The 19,384-nt window shown below is 42.6% G+C and overlaps 4 protein-coding genes across 5 annotated transcripts; all 4 read left to right on the top strand.

The window, feature by feature from the left end:
* Positions 1-2,715: 2,715 nt before the first annotated feature.
* LOC117852572 (cystathionine beta-lyase, chloroplastic) lies at positions 2,716-6,333 on the top strand. The gene is made up of 12 exons (XM_034734704.2): positions 2,716-3,010; positions 3,117-3,229; positions 3,979-4,049; positions 4,121-4,212; positions 4,310-4,397; positions 4,488-4,599; positions 4,713-4,809; positions 4,900-4,981; positions 5,345-5,462; positions 5,593-5,700; positions 5,816-5,918; positions 6,027-6,333. Exons 1-12 carry the CDS (start codon positions 2,749-2,751, stop codon positions 6,200-6,202), a joined length of 1,422 nt encoding a protein of 473 aa, XP_034590595.1. The 5' UTR covers positions 2,716-2,748; the 3' UTR covers positions 6,203-6,333.
* On the top strand, positions 6,279-8,555 carry LOC117852574 (uncharacterized). Of its 2 annotated transcripts, none has more exons than XM_034734708.2 (5): positions 6,279-6,632; positions 6,728-6,778; positions 7,662-7,839; positions 7,950-8,079; positions 8,170-8,555. In XM_034734708.2, the coding sequence occupies exons 1-5, from the start codon at positions 6,425-6,427 to the stop codon at positions 8,236-8,238; spliced, it is 636 nt and encodes a 211-aa protein (XP_034590599.1). In that variant the 5' UTR covers positions 6,279-6,424; the 3' UTR covers positions 8,239-8,555. The 2 variants fall into 2 exon arrangements, with proteins under 2 accessions (XP_034590599.1, XP_034590598.1); XM_034734707.2 differs by having other exon boundaries at positions 6,725-6,778.
* Positions 8,556-8,855: 300 nt separating this feature from the next.
* LOC140222450 (cytochrome b-c1 complex subunit 8-2, mitochondrial-like) lies at positions 8,856-10,806 on the top strand. Its single transcript, XM_072293053.1, has 2 exons — positions 8,856-9,138; positions 10,523-10,806. The coding sequence occupies exons 1-2, from the start codon at positions 8,969-8,971 to the stop codon at positions 10,569-10,571; spliced, it is 219 nt and encodes a 72-aa protein (XP_072149154.1). The 5' UTR covers positions 8,856-8,968; the 3' UTR covers positions 10,572-10,806.
* A 4,980-nt stretch (positions 10,807-15,786) lies between these two features.
* On the top strand, positions 15,787-19,384 carry LOC140222490 (uncharacterized). The gene is made up of 4 exons (XM_072293146.1): positions 15,787-15,887; positions 16,038-16,593; positions 16,700-18,304; positions 19,262-19,384. Exons 1-4 carry the CDS (start codon positions 15,787-15,789, stop codon positions 19,382-19,384), a joined length of 2,385 nt encoding a protein of 794 aa, XP_072149247.1.

Genomic DNA, 19,384 nt, shown 5'->3' with positions numbered 1-19,384 from the left:
AGAGGGAGAAAGGGACCGGCGGGTAGAAATGAATAGGAAAAGTGGGGTCCGCGCCGTGGGGTCCAGTGCGCATGAGAGAGGGTAGAGCGGAGCTGGGTAAGAAAAGTATTTCCGGGTGATTTTCGGGAAAAATTAGATTTCCTTAGGAAAGTAATTAGTTTAAACCCGTTTTACACCATTTTAATCACAGAAATTTCTAGGAGTGTCCAAAATTAGTGAAACCAATTTTGTTAGGCTTGTTTTATTTTCCTTTATGCATTAAAATTCTTACACCCTAGAAAAATAATAAAAATTCGGGTATTTATTTAATGCCTTCCTTTTAAGGTAATTAAATAAAATGTATAAAAATATGAATAACACTTTCTTAATCACAAATTATTCTTAACTCATAGGAAATTAGATTTTCAAGTTAGAAAATAATTATAACTTTTTCTAAAGATAAAAGAAAAAGCTATAAGGAGGGTTAAATAAGAAAAATAAAGTTATGGGTTAATCTTTTGGGTTTTTATGTGTTGGCTTGCAACTTTATCATGATAAGTTGTGTAGTCCTTGTTGGCTTGCAACTTTATCATGAAGGAAAGTTGTATAGTCGGTTATTCAAAATTTTGCATTTCTAACCCTGCATGTGTTATGCCATAGATCCCGAAGCACCGGAAGAAGAATATTGGGAATTTTCAGAAGGACCTTCGGAGTCCGAAGAAGTTTTTGAATTAGTTCCCTGTGAAGTCCACCCGTCGGAGAATACTAATCTTTTTATCGAACAAGGCAAGCCCCGGTGCATTTATACCTATCTATTTTGGAGTCGTTATTTCATGTGACTAATTATAGGTTATCTGCTTTATGTATGCACTAAGTCTAGGAATTGCTTGAAACCTATTCTTGTGTATGATCATGCCTTGTTTAAGGACATCTTTGCCACTTGTTCAAACCTTAGAAGATACCCAAGTCTAGAATTGCTTACTTGCTTACATGCTTGGTTTACCAACCTTAAGGAAAACTTTTGAGTCATACATGTTGCTTATGGAAGATATCTTGGAAAGTTGAACGCGGACAGAAACTAGAGGTGTAGTTCTGTCTGCTAGAGTAATTTGGTTAAGGCCCGATTCGTTGTCTTAACCTTTGATCAAGTGATAAGCATCTGATCACTTACTGGGTATGGGACCAGTAAAGCCCAGTAGGTTAGTAAACTCTATGATCAGGAATACTTCGTACCCGCGCTTGACGTGCTGGAGATTGGCAGGGGTGTAGCCTGAAACTCACATGGTGATCGGGCCAGACGTGGGGTCTCATGTGGGGGGTGCACCCCTGGGTCCGGGTAGTCGTATTCCTAATCATTGATTTTGCTAATCGAGAGGTTGTTAGATACGACCCGGACAGTCGTATGACGCTGGTGATCAGGGTACTCTCCTGCAGGATGTAATTAGATCCGGATCGCCGCAATTCTCGGTTATGAATGCACTTGATCACTGTTGAGCATCGTAGTATCAATTCATGCAATATGTATTTCTTCTGTTATCAACTGATGTATGATTTAACAACTATGGTTGTTTTTACTTCTGTTATCATATAGAATGGTTAGGTAATAACTTAACCCAAATAAAAGATAAAACTAAGGCATTACTCATAATAAGCTTTTCGGCAAAAATTAGGTTAGCCAAATACACCCAAAAGCTAGCATGCATTCCAAAGAAAACTATTATATTGGTTAGTCGGGTAAGACTTGCTGAGTACCCCGTACTCAGGGTTTTCCCCTTGTGGCTATCTTTCAGAAGCTCCGCAGGAGGCTACAGAGGAGGAGATCCCGAAGCCCTAGGGTATTGACCTGAGTCTCACAATACCCTAGAGAAAAAGTTTTACTTACGCATCTTCTCCTAAACTGTTTATGTTTAAATCTTAGAACTCTGTCTAACTCTGCACTGTTAAGCTTGTTTCAACCTATGTTCTGTAATAGCTCGTACCTTTTATATGTATGTAAAAATGTAATGATTGTTGATATTATCCCATCGCGGATATCATCCTGATGTATGGCTATGAAACACGTCGTGGATCCTTCGAGGAGTCCTAGGGACACTCGACGGACTACCGGACTTATGCTGTTTTAGGTGCGTTCCGGATAATTGCTGCCCCAACAGCGATTAGGCGCACTTAAACCAGCTTAAGTTGGGCGGTTCCGCCACAGTATGCACGGGAACGCGGATTGGGAGTGCGGAGAAGCTCCCTTTTTCTAGCTCGATTTACGGTAAGTCTGGGGAAGCGCGAATAATTGGAAATCTTTTTGGACCTTTGTTGGAGGGTGTTTTGTCTCGTTTATTCCTAAAATTTAGTTTTGGAATTGAGTTTAAACCTCTCCTGGAGATGCTCTAAGAGTGACGATCTCGCCGGCGAACTTTTAAGATCATCCCAATCTGGGTGAATACCATCATTATCACTGACAGTCACAAAAAGTGACCGATGTTGAATCGTGACGTCAGCCCCTAATAACAGACCGCTCGAAACGTGCCTAATTTCGTGCCACGGTTCAGTGAACCTAGACGCGGCGAGCTCCTCTGAGCTGTGGCACGCTAATCCTCCGAAGTGCGCACTAATCACCCCTGTATGGCGCAAGCTGTTACACGGATCCTCCAATCCCTGGGCCCCGCATGTCGGCCGCTATAATCCTCTTTTATATGTACACGTCACTGTCCCGCGGCCACGCCCACCAGGCCACCACCAAACAACTCCCGCTCCCCACTCCCCTCTTCCTCGCCAATGGCCGCCACCGCCGCCCCCCCCACCGCTCCCGCCCGCCTCTTCCTCCTCCACTCCACCCGGTCCTCGAACCCCAGCAGCTCCGCCTCAGCTCAAGCCCAGGCCCTCCGCGTCCCGCTCCCCGGCCTCACGCTCTCCCGCCGCCGCATGGCTGGGGCCCCGCCGGCGGCGATCGCGGGCGCCTCCGGCGACTCCGAGCGGGACCTGAGCGCCTCGGCGTTATCCGTGGAGGCCCATGAGTCCGCCGTCGCGCCGGATTCTGGTGCGTTTCTGGGGACCTCTGGGATTGGGGGGTTTTGTGGCCGTTTTGGTGGGGAAATGGGGATTCGTGGGTGATGAACTGATGATGCTGTGTGTGGGTGCTGTAGGTTTGGAGGCGAAGGAGCCAAGCGTGGCGACGATACTGACGAGTTTCGAGAACTCGTTCGACATGTATGGGGCTCTCAGCACGCCTCTGTATCAAACGGCCACCTTTAAGCAGGTAATTCTGAATTTAGGATTACATGGCCACAGTGGGGAACTAAATGCATCAGTGTTTTGTCAAATAAAATTCGATTGCTTTGGGAAGTACATTGTTTGTTTCGTCCTACTTCCGATGAGTTTTCATACTAGGTGGCGGTTGCAACTGTAATCATGAGAGATTTTAGGATTTTAGTTTGGAATTTTTATAGGTTGGAACACGAAATGATATTGAGGTAAACGTGGGAATAATAAGCTGGGTGCAATTTGCTTGAAAATTTCCAATTTTAGGACATAATCTCTAGTGTTTAAATAGATCACTGAAGATTCTATGAGCATAACCATTTCCATGCCAAATGTTCACATCGAGCATCATGTCATTTAAAATTGTAGTATACCTGACATTTGGTTACGGTCTAGCTAACTGTAATAGTTAAATGATGATATATTTTTCTTAAACCATCGTATGTTGATGGGCTTGATCGTCATTAGGTATAATTCTGGCAAACTTTGCATGACATGTTACTGTGTTTTTATATAGATACAACTCTGTGAAGACTTCACTCTTCATTGATCTCTATTTTGCTGGTATTTTAGTGTCTATTTGGTGATCTTGGCCAATTTTGTGGCAGTATTTGTTGTTCAGTTTTAAGAATTAGTATTCAGTATAGACTGTACATATTTAGGAGTTAGGATTTTTCACAATTTCAACTTTTGTTTGTTCAGTCCCTAGTTTACTGCTGTGCCTAACTGTCCAAAGTTATTCTCCAGCCTTCAGCAACAGATTATGGAGCTTATGATTATACTAGAAGTGGTAACCCTACTCGTGATGTTCTCCAGAGGTTAGTGCAAATGCTTTGTGTAAAGTAATGAATTATTTAGTGGCACTGATGAAATTTAATCACACTTTCAGCCTTATGGCTAAGCTTGAGAAGGCAGATCAAGCATTCTGCTTCACCAGTGGAATGGCAGCACTAGCTGCAGTAACACACCTCATTCAGTCTGGTAAGCACTCAGCATTCTTTTGAGCATCCCATTTCTCATGCATGAAATCTTGTCCTGTGTATATCAACAAATAGACAGGTTAAACTTATGATTTCAGGGCAAGAAATTGTTGCTGGAGAGGACATATATGGTGGATCCGATCGTCTTCTCTCGCAAGTTGCGCCAAGACATGGAATCGTAGTAAAGTTAGTGTGATATTCATTATCTTTGTGACAATGACTTCTTCGTCCTTTTGCTGTTGACTTACAAGTGGTATCTATATTCTTTCTTTACAGACGAGTGGACACAACCAAAATTAGTGATGTAGCGTCTGCAATTGGTCCCTTGACTAAATTAGTTTGGCTTGAAAGTCCCACCAATCCTCGCCAACAAATTACTGACATAAAGGTAAGGCACTTCATCTATGGATGCATTCATTAGAATTCATAAGATTTTGATTTTTCTAGAAGTTTCCCCTTGTAATAAACTGTTACTCCTCCACTGTTTTGTTTGCTTGACAGAAAATCTCAGAGATAGCTCATTCACGTGGTGCTCTTGTTTTAGTAGACAACAGCATCATGTCTCCAGTGCTCTCCCGCCCTATAGAACTTGGAGCTGGTATGGAATAATATGTTTACTCAACAAGAAACTGAAGCATTCTAGCCATTTAATCTCACAGTTCTCTTCTGTCTATTGTCTAATATGTAGATATTGTGATGCACTCAGCTACCAAATTTATAGCTGGACATAGTGATCTTATGGCTGGAATTCTTGCAGTAAAGGGTGAAAGGTGTGTTCTCTGTTCTTCTCTTGCTCCTAATGATGATACTCTATGCTGTCCAATAATAAAAAACTCCCATTTTAATTACATGTTACTGTGTCCTTGTAAACGCTAGTTCTGCCCACCTTTCTTTTTCTTGGAATGGCTCTTATCTTACCTATGTCAGTCTATCGCTGTGCAACATGAGTATTTCTAGATACAGCGTTAATATTTGGGAAAGATAATTCTGTCCTTAATGTTTTTGAAGAGATTAATATTTTTTTAAGAGATCTAATTTTTTAAGGTAGCTATAAACGGTCTTCAAATTTCTTAGAATCATCAATTGGGATGGTTTTGAATTGCATGCATAATAATAATTTTGATCACTGACAGCTTGGCTAAAGAGATAGCATTTCTGCAAAACGCTGAAGGATCTGGTTTGGCTCCTTTTGATTGCTGGCTTTGCTTGAGGGGAATCAAAACCATGGCTCTGCGGGTGGAGAAACAGCAGGTGAAACTTTTCTGTAACTTGTATGTTATCACATATGTTGATCTGTTGCTGGCATTGATTCGATCTGTTTCATTCTCTCCGTCGTCATGTCATTTCGTGAAGAGGCTAATGACTGTTTTGTCGTTGTTAGGCTAATGCACAGAAGATTGCTGAGTTCCTAGCATCTCACCCGAGGGTCAAGCAAGTGAACTATGCTGGGCTTCCTGACCATCCTGGGCGGTCTCTACACTATTCTCAGGTACTTCTTATATTTCAGCGTTGCCTCGCATCAAGTAGCTTGATTGACAGAAATTGGACCTCCATTACTGCCCTGAATCATCGTGCTTATTACATACCCCTCTTGCTCATATCAGGCAAAGGGAGCAGGCTCCGTTCTCAGTTTCCTCACCGGCTCACTGGCGCTCTCAAAGCACGTCGTCGAAACCACCAAGTACTTCCACGTAACGGTCAGCTTCGGTGAGCATACAGACGAGCACGATCCTTTCAACGATGCTTACTTTTACCGTCTGCCGACTGAAACTATTTGGCTAACTGCTCTCACTTTCATATCTTTCCCAAATGCAGGGAGCGTGAAGTCGCTCATCAGCCTGCCGTGCTTCATGTCGCACGCGTCCATCCCCGCCGCGGTCCGCGAGGAGCGCGGCCTGACGGACGACCTCGTCCGGATATCCGTGGGCATCGAGGACGTCGAGGACCTCATCGCCGACCTCGACCGCGCGCTCAGGACCGGCCCGGCGTAGCAGGCTGCAGGATCTCGCTGTTCCCTGAATTCTGAATCGCAGCGTGTAGATCGTAGTAGGCGTGATATGTCTTGGCAATTCATTGGTGCACTGCTTGAGGAATAATAATGGGAACGTTTGCTTGAGAGCAATTGGTGTCTAGGCTCCCGGGAGTGGTAAGCGTATTGCGTATCCGATGCGTATCGTGGTATCGAACACGGATACGGGTGGGATACGCCATGGATGAGTGTTGGACGCGGCTGGGCCAGTTTGGATACGGCCCAAACACATGGAACGGCCCAACAGGCCCACTACCTGGTCATTGCCCTTGCCTCCGGCCTCCCCGTCGTCGACCGCGGGGGCGCCGCCGTCTCTCCCTCGCGCCTATCCCGCTCACTCTCACGTCAGCAGCCGGCGACCAGTGGCGGGACGCCAAGCTCTTCAGAGAAAGGTAGTTCTACGCACCCGAATCGTCGCTGCTACCTCTCGCCATGATTCCGCGTCTGATCTCTCTCTTTTCTTGGCTTCGTCTCCGGCGAACAGCAGCCCAGGGCACCCCTTTACCCGCGGTTCCTTTGCTTCATCTCGGTGACCAGGGTGAGCCTGCACTCCTCTCCTCCGTCACGAATCTAAGATCCTATAGGCCCTCCCTCGTCATCCATACCTTGCTGTCTGTAGGCTGTAGCCCATTCTTAGGCCCTCCGATTGTTGCTATCTTACATTGTTTTAGGAGGAGGGAGGAAACAACCCAGACGAGAGTCCATTGTGGAATCATATTCTAAAGGTGGCTGTTGGAATAAACATGCAGAGCAATTCCATGGGTCGAGCCATGGAATTCCCAATGACAGTATTTGCATCTGAATTTCATGTTTCTTTGTAGACTCAAAGCACATCTGCTTTGAATATCTAATGTTGGAATCAAAGTGCACACAAATGTGACAGCACCAATTCTTCAGCAGCTTCAAAATGAAATTGCAGAGGCTGAAGGAGAATGAGTCTGAATTATTTCCTTGTAAACTATATATGTTTCTTATTTGGCTTCTTTTAGTTAATCGCTGAATTAGGTTACTTAAGTTGGAACCCTCTAAAGTTCCATTTGTTGAACTTATTGAACTTGCAGTTACTTTGGTAATTCATATATAATTATTGGTATTAAAATATAGTAGCCGTATCCCCGTGTCAGTGTTTTTTAGGAATGGCACATCCGTGTGTCCAATGTGTATAGTATCCGCTCCCATATCCGTATCCGGGCAACATAGGCAATGATACATAACTCTCCTTTGTATTTGAGGAAAAAAAATTGGAATGCATTTTTTTTAAATGGGATGAGCTAGCTTTTATGTGATTGTATCTGACGGTATGAATGAATGTGAAGTTTCTCTATAACAATGCAACTTACTATTCAACAAGATGCTCCCCTTGTGTACTATCCATGATATCAATGTCATTTGCTCCCTTTCATTTACTTTTTGACCTTCAGGTATGACCATGAGTACAACTCAGAAAATTAATCCAGTGGAATCATCTGCTAAGGTTTTCAAACAAGCCTCACAGTTCAAAAGATTGGGGCGGAAACATCCATTCGTCCGCTATGGACTACCACTCATTTCCTTGACAGTCTTTGGTGCAGTTGGGCTAGCTCATCTTATACAGGGCAGGTAAATCGTTCAAGCCTTGCTGCACCTGCCCAAATCGTGCTAACTAGTCTTTGTGCAGGGATTCCTTTGGTTCACTTTCTGACGGTGTTGGCACATTTGCATTTTTGCAGTAAAGAAGTGACAAAGGAAAAGGAAGATATAGAATGGGAGGTTGTAGAGACAACGAAAGCTCTGAGCCGAACAGGGCCGGTGGAAGGAGCCTATAAGCCCAAGAAGCTCTCTCTAGAGGATGAACTGAAGGTATCCTGCATTCATATGTTTAAGATGCAATTCTGCTTTGACTCCCATTTGCCAGAATTGGCATTTATTAATGACCTTTCTGTATTATAGGCTTTGCAACAAAAGGTTGACATAAACAGCTACGACTACAAGCCTATTCCAAGACCCAATGAAAAATAAGTGAAGTGTAGCATATCATTGTTTACCAGTGTGAGGAGTGGAAGTTTTGTTGATGTTTTCGTCATCCTGTTGTTTCACGACTCTATATGGTTGCACAGTGGCACAGCTCTGATCGAATTATTAGAGGAATGCTCAGCATTATCATCAGAACTTTATGCCCGGTACAGCTGCAGAGAATTACTGTGAGGATCCTTGAGCTGTAGGGACCAGTGTTTGTAGCAACAGCCGCCTACATGGCATGTCTGTATTGTTACTCTTCTGAGATGCTCGGATACGGACCGACTGAATATGACTCTGACAAGTGAGCATTCACATTTTGTGTAGGAGTCTTCTACTTTGGAAGATATAGTTTGAACTTTGCTATCAAATTTACACTAGCACTTACTTATAGTCACCATTTGTGTACGTTAATCATCCAGTTCGAGGGATTTCCACCTTGTTTTTGAATGGCATGGGGTTGATCTTTCTCTTCTTTTTTCGGCCGAGAAAGTAAAAGGTCCGTCCCAGTTGAGCTTAACAGAAATGGGGCCCCGTCGCAGCGAGCAGCCAGCGGTCGGCCCATCAAAACTCGCCCAGCCCAAGCCCACCTCTGGCCTATATACCGAACCCTAGCCCATCTGCCCGGCGACCGAACGATCCCGAAGTCACCCACACACATCGGCGTGCGCGAGGCGATCGAAGCATCCCGTCCCGAGGAGGAAGTCCGGCCGGCCGGCGACGCGGCGGAAGGATGGGGAAGGTTCCGGTGCGGATGAAGGCGGTGGTGTACTCGCTCTCGCCGTTCCAGCAGAAGGTGATGCCGGGGCTGTGGAAGGACATCACCACCAAGATCCACCACAAGGTCACCGAGAACTGGATCTCCGCCGGGCTCCTCCTCGGCCCCGTCGTCGGCACCTACCAGTAAGGCCCCGCTCCCCCCTCGGCGCTCGCTCGCTCGCCTGCCTTTCCTCCCCTACACGCAGATCTGGTCGGATCGAGTGCTGGTCGGGCTGACGGGGAGATCCGGTTAGGGTTCGGTGGATTGCTCGTGTCTTAGTCTCGTTTTACGTGGGAAGAATGCACATGATTGTTTGCGGTGCTTCACTCCTCTGTTGTGCCCTGATTTTGGTAGGGCTGGGACGCGGAATTAATGTTAGTTGGGTGGTTTCGTTGTGGATGATGAGTTTGATTTCGTTGGTCTGCTGGGTTTGATTATGGAAATCGGAACGCTCATGACATACTTATGTGGTCATTTATTTACCATTGTTTTCGGCCATGTCATACTTATGTAGGTCTTGATGCTGGGTGAAACGCCCCTTGTACTGTGCTACTTAGTTGATGCATGCTTCCATTTCTGATTACTTCCACCAGCAATGTCCGATGAAATGGCACCAGATTTAATTGGTTAGCGTTGCCAAGCTAATTGTGTAGGGCATTCAGGTAGTGGTTAGGGTTGTTTTTATGTTGTAGCTTGATAGGTCAAACAAGTTAGCCATACAATGATCATCTTAATCTAATATTTTTTTCTGGGCTGAACTTTCAAGTATTTAAATTAAAGCATTATAGTTAGATTGTACGATTTTCAAGTCCAATAAGTAATTGGCATGCAAATTCAGTCTCTCTGATCTTGTGGTAGCTTTAAATCTGAATGCTAGGGCAAACTGTTAACACAATTAGTTAAATTTAGGAACTAGCCTTAATATGCTTTTGTAATTCTCAGTATTCTTGTACAACGTTATAAGTGCCCTATGCTTCGGCTCTGATAGAATTGAGAAACCTCTTTGTGTGCTTTGGATTATAGCCATTTTTTATGTACAATTTTTTTTGTACATAACTCCCTCAATACTCATCTCAAACTGTGCAATGCTATAACACTGATTCTTATTATTAGCATAAATGTCATGCCAGTTCTGACGGCAATGCTGGTGTAGATTTGTTTGTTTACTCAACACCAAAACTCCTTGAATAATCAGCTCATGTTGTGACTTAGCAATGCACAGATGATAAGTGGCATAGTTTCGCACCAATTCTGAAGACGGCAGCAAAATTCACTTCAAATTCAGTATCTGAAAACTGGAAATAATATCTGTGTTTGTGCTGTTCTATTTGATTGCCTGAATGAAAGTATCCTACAGTTCACAAGATGCTGTTTGAACAATTGTATTTCCATTTGTAATATGAAAACAACACATGTCGAACAACTGAACTTCCTCGTCAGATTTAATTAGCAGATTTGATTAGCGGTTTTGAGAGTTCAGATAATTGACATCCTTGATTTCTGATTCTTTTTTATGTATCTATGCAGGTATGCAATGTGGTACAAGGAGCAGGAGAAGCTCTCCCACAGATACTGAATGCAAGATCCTACAAGTTGACTGCCACAGCAGTTGGAATTTTCATGATGGGTCCTAATAGTCCTCCAAGGATGATTTAACATTTGCTGGATCAATTTTAGTTGTACTCCTTCCATCTTTCCATGCATATACGCTACCTGTGCCTTGCAAACTTATTTTGAGGCTTCTGCTACATATGGGCATCTTTTGCCACTCAAGTTGTTAAATAAAGCAAATTAACTGGCTGTTTCGCTTGTGTTTTTTTTTCAAGAATCGGTTTTGGTTTTGTTTGCAACTGTTCACCTGCACTTTCCATTTTTTGTGTTGATGTGAAATGTTGATCAGTGGCACCAGCCATTGGACCATTGCCACCTGCCCTTGTCTTTGGTTGACAATGTTGCCTGTGCGGTAATCATTTTTTGGTTGGCAATGTTAGAGGTGAGCCCATCTGTGATGTGTTAAATCTAATTGTGAGATTGATTTTAAATTTTTATTATGTTCATCCGATGTAACCACCCTGCTTGAAACTCTGTACTGTGCCTCCTATCTTTATCTTTGTAAATTGGCATCACTCCTGCCTCCTTTGAAACCCTTCTCAAAATAGAACAAAAATTGTTCCGTTCTGTCTTACTTTGTAATTCAGATGAGATAGCCTCGTGCAGTTCTCTGTGCTATGAACTCAAAGTCGATACATGGGCAATCTTTTCTGTAATGCAGGACACGATAACTTATAAGTAAACAAGATGGATCGTTCAAGTTCTCGTAATTGTTATGGCGGTTTGTGCCGTATTTTTGAGTTTCAAAGAGTTACTGATCCAGTGTGAAAGGAAAGCCTCCTGAGGCAGAGTTCAGGAGCACCTGGCACGTGAGAGACCAAGGGCGAGTGCATGAAGACGGGGCATCGAGGTGAAAGACGATGATGCGTGACAGGAAAAATAAAGTACGAGCAAGTCAAGTTGGCATATCCAAGTTCTACCGGCAGCCTGATTCTGATTATTCTGTTTTCTACACTGTTGATCATCTGTTATTTATCCTAATACAATAGTGTTAAAAGAAGCCACCACATTCACCGAGAGTTCGCCGAGAGGATCAAAAATTACCACATTAATCTTAAAAAGAGAAGAATATACAGTTAGATTCTATGAAGATCTAACGGTCAAAAAACCTATAGAGTCATGTCTAATACAACTAATAAACAACCAATTTCGGAATTAAAAACAATAGAATTAGAATTGAAAAACATGAGCCATCGGTACTAAATCTTTATTACAACGGTCAGACATTCGTTAAACTATTTTACAATTCCATATGTGCTGGGCACGACATGGGCCTTGGTGGGCTATCCATATGGGCTGTGAGTACCTGGCAAATGTGTTGGGTGGCCGCGTCACACTACTCTCTCATCTAGAGCTTTCAAGTTACGCTAATCCACAATTTAAACAAATGGAATACACCTTAAATTGTAAGTTGTGTAAGAATAAGTTCCACTCAAAGTTATAACTGGTACCAGCCTAGTGTGCGGGTGGAGCATATACATTGTATTTCCTAGTCTCTTTATAAGCGGGCTAAGATCACCTAAGTCTTATAGATTGTAATGTTTTTCAGTCGGACTCGTATAGGTGTATTCTTTCAAACATATTACTCTTTCTAGCTTTGTTTTTTCTCATGTCATAACAAACCAATTTCTTTGCATTGATGCATGCATTTAATTTTAGTTTATATCGAATCTCCTTGGGTCTAGTCGGGTAAAGTATATATTGAGGTTAGTCTACTTAATCCCTCGTGCATGTTTGTCTTACGAACCGGGTATGATATGATAGCATCATAAATGATTCATGGCTTCTTTTTTTTTGAAATCTATAATCGATTCATGGCTTCTCACGGATTGATTTGGGTGGCAGACAATCAGGACGTACTTATGATTCGGAGGCCCTGGTGCGAAACATAAAGTGGAGCCATACATTTAGAAAATATAAGTAACCAAAATGTATTTTGATTTGATTATATAATGCACTATGGTTGAGTGTTTTGTTATCCTAATAAGCGGAACAGTAACATATGGGAGGGATGGGGAGGAAAACTCATAAGTTGCAGCAGAATTGCAAGGAGGATTATTGAAAGAAAAATAAATGAACAAGACTATTTTATTTGGCTAGATTTTAGAAAATGATAATAGACTAGCAAATATGCCTGTACGTTGCAACGGGTAGCAAAAAATTCCTTACCTACCCCTTGCTTAACAAACATGACCAAACACACACAAGGATGACTTGATTTATAATCCATGCCAGTTATTATCAAAAACAGGCTTCAAATTTGTGCACAAACTATGTTTATTAATATTAGCTGAATATGATCAAAGAAAAAACAGAAGCCAATTTTGGCACGATCATGATCCTAGGTAATATTATTTTTCTTTGAGAAATATAGGATCCTCGTACACCGTAGAATCATAAGTTCATATCTTGGGTAAATATACGTGTCCCCAATCTCATACCATACTTCATATTGTTGAAAATGAACATATTATCTATAAATACATTTCAATCTGAATCCGATGAGTTATACAAAGGATTCTTCATGGCAATGGAATTCTTACTCGGAGTGTTGTGTCGCATCTCACGTCGTACTTTTTCACGGTTTTCTCTTTGCATGTTTTTTCTTAGATGTCATTTTTGTATAGAGAAACTTCTGACGATCACGTATCGCCTGCCTCTGCTCGGGTTTTAAATTTGCATAACGTGCCCTAGCATTTGCACGTCTTGCAACAATTTGCTCGGACGTGGATTGTAGTTTTTCTTGCACAAACTGCTCTAATCCCATCTGACTAGTGTTCAACATCAATAAGGTTGGCTATAACCTTCTTTTTCTGATGAGCTTCATGGTGTTTTTTAGTAATTCATCCTTTTGCTCGTGAGACATTCGCACATACCTATTTCTTTCTCGTTGCCTCTTACGTTCTTTAGGGTCAATGAGTAGTGGCTGGTCGCTCGATGTCATTGACCCTATGCCATTTCTAATATTGCCACTATTTGTGCTTGTGGTTATACTTAGATCTATATTTGGAGCGTGGTCCTCGGATTGTTTCGGAGAAGCCATCTGCAAAAAAAAAACACTCGTGGTTGACCAATATTGTTAGAAACAAAATGTTATGCAAACATTATCTAGCAATCTTTCCAAGTGAGTAGGAATGTTCTAGAAAACCGTAAGCCCACCGAGTTTCTTAGCCCTTGTCTTTTCTTTGAAAATTGACGCTGCTAATGCCACACGCCGATGATTTTCCTAACTTCTCAAAAGGACCCAAGCGAAAGGATATTATCTATTGATTTTTTTTACAAGCAAAGCATCCTTAGCCAAAGGATGATCCAACGTGATTTGTACTCACTCCGTATCGTTTATTTGTTTATTCGATGCCCACGAGTCAAAGAATAAGGTGTCAAAATACTTAATACTAGAATTCTACGCGTATCTGGTTCTCCATCTTTGCCCCTCTTAGACTATGTCCAACATTCTCACTTAATCAGACACTATATCTCTATTTAGCTATCCCCATAAAATTCATCTCTATATTTTCAACGGTTACATTGTTATAGTCTATGTATCTCTGAAGAGTTGTTATTTGAACTGTTAAAATTCGAACAACAAAAGTAGCAATCAGCTTGAACCGCATGGTTCGTACAACAAAGTAAATCACACAACTTGTTTGTTCAAAGAAGGTCACATCACCTAATTAAACTTGATTTAATTATTTGGCTCAAAGAAGGCCTAACGCATCCCAGCCCAATTGCAAATGTAGCAATCATCTGAACAGGTATTTCATCGAACAACTAAAGTGCATGCAGTAGTAGCACTGACACCTCCAACACCGAGCAAGCAAATCACACCAGAACATTAGATCAACACACCGTGTAGCTTAGAATACATGCCAGAATCGGACCTGCTAGGCAGGCCACGACGCCCACCTGCCCTTTCGGCAACACGCGGACGGTAGGGTGCGGCTGTGAGCGCTTCTGACGCTGCCATGCCGAAATCACACAGTTGCGCGACGGTGTGCGGGAGGGCGGGAACGGAGCCATTGCAAAACTGAGCATTGATACTGGCCCTTAGAGAGTACGTTGCTACACGTCAGCGGTCTCGTAGGTCGTCTCATGCAGTGCCACGTAGGATTTTTGATGATGTGGATGAGAGAGAGCGAGGAAAGAGAAAGAGATCGTTGCTTCACGAAATAACCACCTCATGAGCTAAATTGTAGGACTACGAGACAACTTAACAACCATTGTATGAGTTATTGTTGCCATGCAACTTATAATATTTTATTTTTCTTATGCACAAATTAAGGAATTATATACAACTACCAGACAACTTATAGGACAACCCATTGTATAGGTTACCTGTTGAATCGTCTCAGGATTACGTGTCAATGCATGAGACCGCCTATTAGACGACACCAATGTACTTGCCCTTAGTAGCGTGGGAGATCTGAAAAGAGAGAAATGCGAGAATTTTTTATCACCGCCGTAACACAACGGAAGCACTTATTGGCAAGATAAAGGAAGAGCCAAGACTCTGGTGTGTAGCAGGAGCCAAAAAAAACTTTGTGAGATCATTCCTATCTCCCTTGTCTGAGGCTTAGTTTATTTTTTTGAGCCTTTTTTTGTGATTGTTTTGTACAGTGCCTTTTCCCTTCCATATCAATATAAGTTCGGTAGAGCTCCTGCCGACCGTTTCAAAAAAAAATCTCCTCCTTTCTTGGCCCGATGATCTTGGTAACTGGGCCTAGCGTCCACGGGCCACATCCTAGCCCATAAAAGAAGAGTTTTTTGTCCGGTGGACACTGCTAAAACGTGGTTTTGTGCCAAGCACACTCAATTTGCCGTTTTAGGCTCCTGAACACTGCAAAAGGCATCAATTTGTCTACTACACATCGGCTTCATTAAAAAATGATTTCCTGGCCGGAAAGGTGGATGGCGTAGCCTAGGAAGACCAAAATGCCCCCTTCAGATACACCACCTGCACATCGGCTGGCAGCCACATCCTATCCAGATTATTCACGGCACCATCCTGTAGTCGTAAAAAATCTCGCCGCCGCCTCTGCAATTTTTCTTGACTTGCCATAATCTCCGACGACTCTTCACCAACCGCCACCAATCACACACACCATGCCTCCTGCCACTGATGCAACTTAGCTCCGGCAAAGTTCTCCCCATCCGCGAGCTGCACTAAGAGACCAGGCTTGATGGTTGCGACTTGGTCCTCATTCCCCGGTCTTGGAGTGGAGCGACTATGCAGCGATGACTCCCCACAGAAGGTGTCAGACCTGTCCTGGGTTCCTGACGGGTAAGATTCAAATTTTCCCCAAGTGATTTGAGGATCTAGGGTTCAGAACATGGCATGGGTTCATTGAGATTTGGGGGCCTAGGGTTCGTTAGAAATATATTTGGGCTTTAGCAATATCCTTATAGGAGTTGATTACATCTGTGCTTGTAGGCTCGGGCTCGGCATTCATCAGCCACCCATAGAACAGAGCATACATTATGTTTCTTGTGTAGAAGCAGATTTGCATGCACAACCCACACAACAGAGCGCATGTACCACCCTGGCAGATCTCTCTGATCCTGTTATTAAATCTGGGACTAAGGAAAACCCTACATATGATGATCCTTGGGGCGAAAACGATGAAATTGAGTATGTTGGTGTAAATGATGAGAAGGTCTTTCATGTTGACTTGATTTCTGATGATGAAAATGAATTTGATTGCATTCCTGATTCTGATGAAGACAACGATGATTGTGCTGTTGATGGTGAACAAGGCTGTGAGATTGTTGACCATGTAACTGACTTAGAAAATCCAAAGATTGAAGTTGGTGTGACATTTGAGGATGGACAAACCTTTAAAAGAGCAATTAGGCAATATGCTATTCTAAATGAGATTGAAATTGCAGCTCCTTATAGTGAAGCCAAGAGGTACAGAGGATATTGTAAGGCTAAAAAGTGCAAGTGGAGAATACATGCATCACAACTGCAAGATGGAAGGACATGGATGGTACCTATTTCTGTGTTCCTTTATTTATGTTTCTTAATTTTGTTCCTTAATTTTCTGTTTCTTAATTTATAGCCAACTCCTTTAAATTATGTCATTGTTTTTTTAGATTAAGAAGATACCTAACAAGCACTACTGTAAAAGCACAAGCAAACTGGAGAGCAATTGTATGGTTGACCAATTTTGGGTTAGGGATAGGGTAGTTCAATGGCTCAGGGAAGACCCAACAATTGGCCCTGCTGCTTTAAAGAAGAAGCTGGAAGAGAAGTACTTGATCCAATTATCATACTGGATTGTCTACAATGGCAAGGAGCTAGCTATTGATGAGATTTTGGGCAAGTGGGAGGATAGTTTTGAACACGCTTTTGCATTCAAGGAAGAGATAGAAAGGAAGTCTCCTGGAAGTATAGTTAAGATAGATTATGAAAAGGTTGGGTCCAAGATCAGATTTAGCAAGATGTTTGTTGCTTTGAAGCCATGTATAGACGGATTCAAAAATGGATGTAGACCATACTTGGGCATTGACTCCACGGCTCTTACTGGAAGGTGGAAGGGGCAACTAGCTTCTGCCATAGGTATTGATGGACATAACTGGATGTTCCCTGTGGCATATGGAGTATTTGGATCAGAGACCAAGGAAAATTGGGGATGGTTCATGGGTAACCTAGCATTGGCAGTTGGATCCCCACCTGGACTTGTTATCTCAACTGATGCTGGGAACATAGCGGTGACCAATGTCTTCACCAATGGAGTAGAGCACAGGGAATGCATGAGACATTTGTACAAAAATTTCAAAAAGAGATTTCATGGTAAAGTCTTTGAGAAGAATCTGTGGCCAGCAGCAAGAGTTTACATGAAATATTTGTTTGACATGCACTACAATATCATGAAGAAATCATCGCCAAAAGCATTGAAGTGGATTGAGGATAATCACAAGCACTTGTGGGCAAGATGTTACTTCTCTACAGCCAGCAAGTGTGATTATGTGACCAATAACATTGCTGAAGTCTTCAACAATTGGATTAAACATGAGAAGTCGCTTCCTGTGATAGATCTAATGGATAGAATTAGACAAAAAATCATGGATAAGCTATTTCAAAGGAGAAGACTTGCCATGAAGCTCAAGAGTAAAGTGCTTCCACACATTGTGAAGGACCTCAATGCAAAAAGTAGAGGATTGGTTGGGTATTCAATCCACAAAGGTGTCGGACACACAGCAGAGATAAGTGGTGTTTACAAGGACTTGACTCCTTGGAGACATGCTGTGAACCTAGAAAAAAGAACATGTACTTGCAATAAATGGCAAATCACTGGTCTACCATGCACCCATGCAATCAATTTGATATGCTCTTACAGGGGTCTAGAGTTGGAGGATTATGTTGACAATTGTTACTCTATATCTAGGTTCAAAGCTGCATATGAAGGTTGGATTGAACCTATACTAGACAAGACACTATGGCCTCAAGTGAACATAGGGTTCAAGCTATGGCCTCCAATACTCAAGAGGGCAGTAGGTAGACCAAGGACAAGGAGAGTGAAAGGAGCTGAGGAAGGAGGCAACAAGAATAGGAAGAAATGCAAGAGATGTGGTCAATTTGGGCACACTCAGAAAACTTGCAATGAGATTGTGTACGACTCAGATGCTCCACCACCAGCACCACCAAAACCTAAGAGAAAGAGAGCCAAGAAGCAAAATGAATTCATAACAGAGGAGGTAGCCACCAATACAAGTACACCTAAGGGAAAGAGGACTACGAGGGAAGACATCACAGAAGTAGCAGCAGCAACTAGCCCCAGTACATCACTTAGTCTGCTGCGGGGACCATCAAGCCCATTTGACCTTAACTGTAGTCCTGGCGCACTGACTAGGAGGTAATTATTTTTCATTTAACTAATATCAGCAACCAAAGTTGATGAAATTGAAAATAAAATTCTCCTTACTTATTGCCATCTTTCATAGCCGAGCTAGGAAACTTGATGAGATTAACTGTAGTCCTGGAGCACTGACTAGGCAGTAAGTATTTTTTTCATTTAACTTGATGAGCTTCAACCAAACTTGATGAGATTCAAACTAATATTTTTTCCTAATCCATGCTATTTTTTGCAGCCGTGCTAGGAAACTTGCAATAGAGGAAGCCGAGGTGCATGGTATAATGGCACTAGACCATCTCATGCAGATCTGATATTTGTGTATGCGTGTACAAGAAAACTGGAAGAAGCATTTTGACATGCCAAATTGATGTAAATTTGGGACATGTTAAGGTTTTTTGCACCTCTATGAGATGCTGCTCACATAGAGAAGACTTTAGTTTGTGACAAGTTATTAAGTTGTGCTCTGACGTGTGAGGCCATGCACTTATTAAGCTATGCCGGTTTAATTAAACTTTGTTTCATATTGTCTATTTGATGTTGTGCATAAATACTGTCATTTGATGTTGTACCCAACATGTGAAATGTTCCTGGAATGGGGCTGGCGCCCAGAATCTATCTCCATTATAAGTGAGGTCATTTTGGTCTTTCATGTGGCACTATGTACGTACCCAGACCATGTAAGCATTTTTTAACAGTGGTAATGTGCAGCGTACAAAAGCCTCATGTTTGCAATGTCCAGCAGCCTAAAATAAACAATGTAGTGTGTTTGGCACAAAATCACGCTTTCGTGGTGTTCTAGAGACAAAAAACTCATAAAAGAAAGAAGTCCACCGTGTGCCCGCTGGCCTCGGTGGCAGGTGCGGCCACGACGCTCATGGTGACGGTGACATGTCAGTCAGGCCACGGTTCTAACCGCGGCTGA

The sequence above is a fragment of the Setaria viridis genome, chromosome 4 (genome assembly GCF_005286985.2).
Source record: "Setaria viridis chromosome 4, Setaria_viridis_v4.0, whole genome shotgun sequence".
Taxonomy (NCBI): domain Eukaryota; kingdom Viridiplantae; phylum Streptophyta; class Magnoliopsida; order Poales; family Poaceae; genus Setaria; species Setaria viridis.
The sequence above is the reverse complement of the archived record's forward strand: the minus strand, read 5'-3'. Positions and strand labels throughout refer to the sequence as shown.

Excerpts from the sequence above, each read along its gene's own strand:
- LOC117852572 (XM_034734704.2), top strand. The coding sequence starts at position 2,749 with ATGGCCGCCACCGCCGCCCCCCCCACCGCTCCCGCCCGCCTCTTCCTC. Across the intron at positions 3,230-3,978 it reads AAACGGCCACCTTTAAGCAG|CCTTCAGCAACAGATTATGG; the intron begins GTAATTCTGAAT and ends GTTATTCTCCAG. Across the intron at positions 5,463-5,592 it reads TGCGGGTGGAGAAACAGCAG|GCTAATGCACAGAAGATTGC; the intron begins GTGAAACTTTTC and ends TGTCGTTGTTAG.
- LOC140222450 (XM_072293053.1), top strand. The coding sequence starts at position 8,969 with ATGGGGAAGGTTCCGGTGCGGATGAAGGCGGTGGTGTACTCGCTCTCG. Across the intron at positions 9,139-10,522 it reads CCCGTCGTCGGCACCTACCA|GTATGCAATGTGGTACAAGG; the intron begins GTAAGGCCCCGC and ends GTATCTATGCAG.
- LOC140222490 (XM_072293146.1), top strand. The coding sequence starts at position 15,787 with ATGGTTGCGACTTGGTCCTCATTCCCCGGTCTTGGAGTGGAGCGACTA. Across the intron at positions 16,594-16,699 it reads AAGATGGAAGGACATGGATG|ATTAAGAAGATACCTAACAA; the intron begins GTACCTATTTCT and ends TTGTTTTTTTAG. Across the intron at positions 18,305-19,261 it reads ATGAATTCATAACAGAGGAG|AGACAAAAAACTCATAAAAG; the intron begins GTAGCCACCAAT and ends GTGGTGTTCTAG.
- LOC117852574 (XM_034734707.2), top strand. The coding sequence starts at position 6,425 with ATGAGTGTTGGACGCGGCTGGGCCAGTTTGGATACGGCCCAAACACAT. Across the intron at positions 6,633-6,724 it reads GCCAAGCTCTTCAGAGAAAG|CAGCCCAGGGCACCCCTTTA; the intron begins GTAGTTCTACGC and ends TCCGGCGAACAG. Across the intron at positions 6,779-7,661 it reads GCTTCATCTCGGTGACCAGG|GTATGACCATGAGTACAACT; the intron begins GTGAGCCTGCAC and ends TTTGACCTTCAG.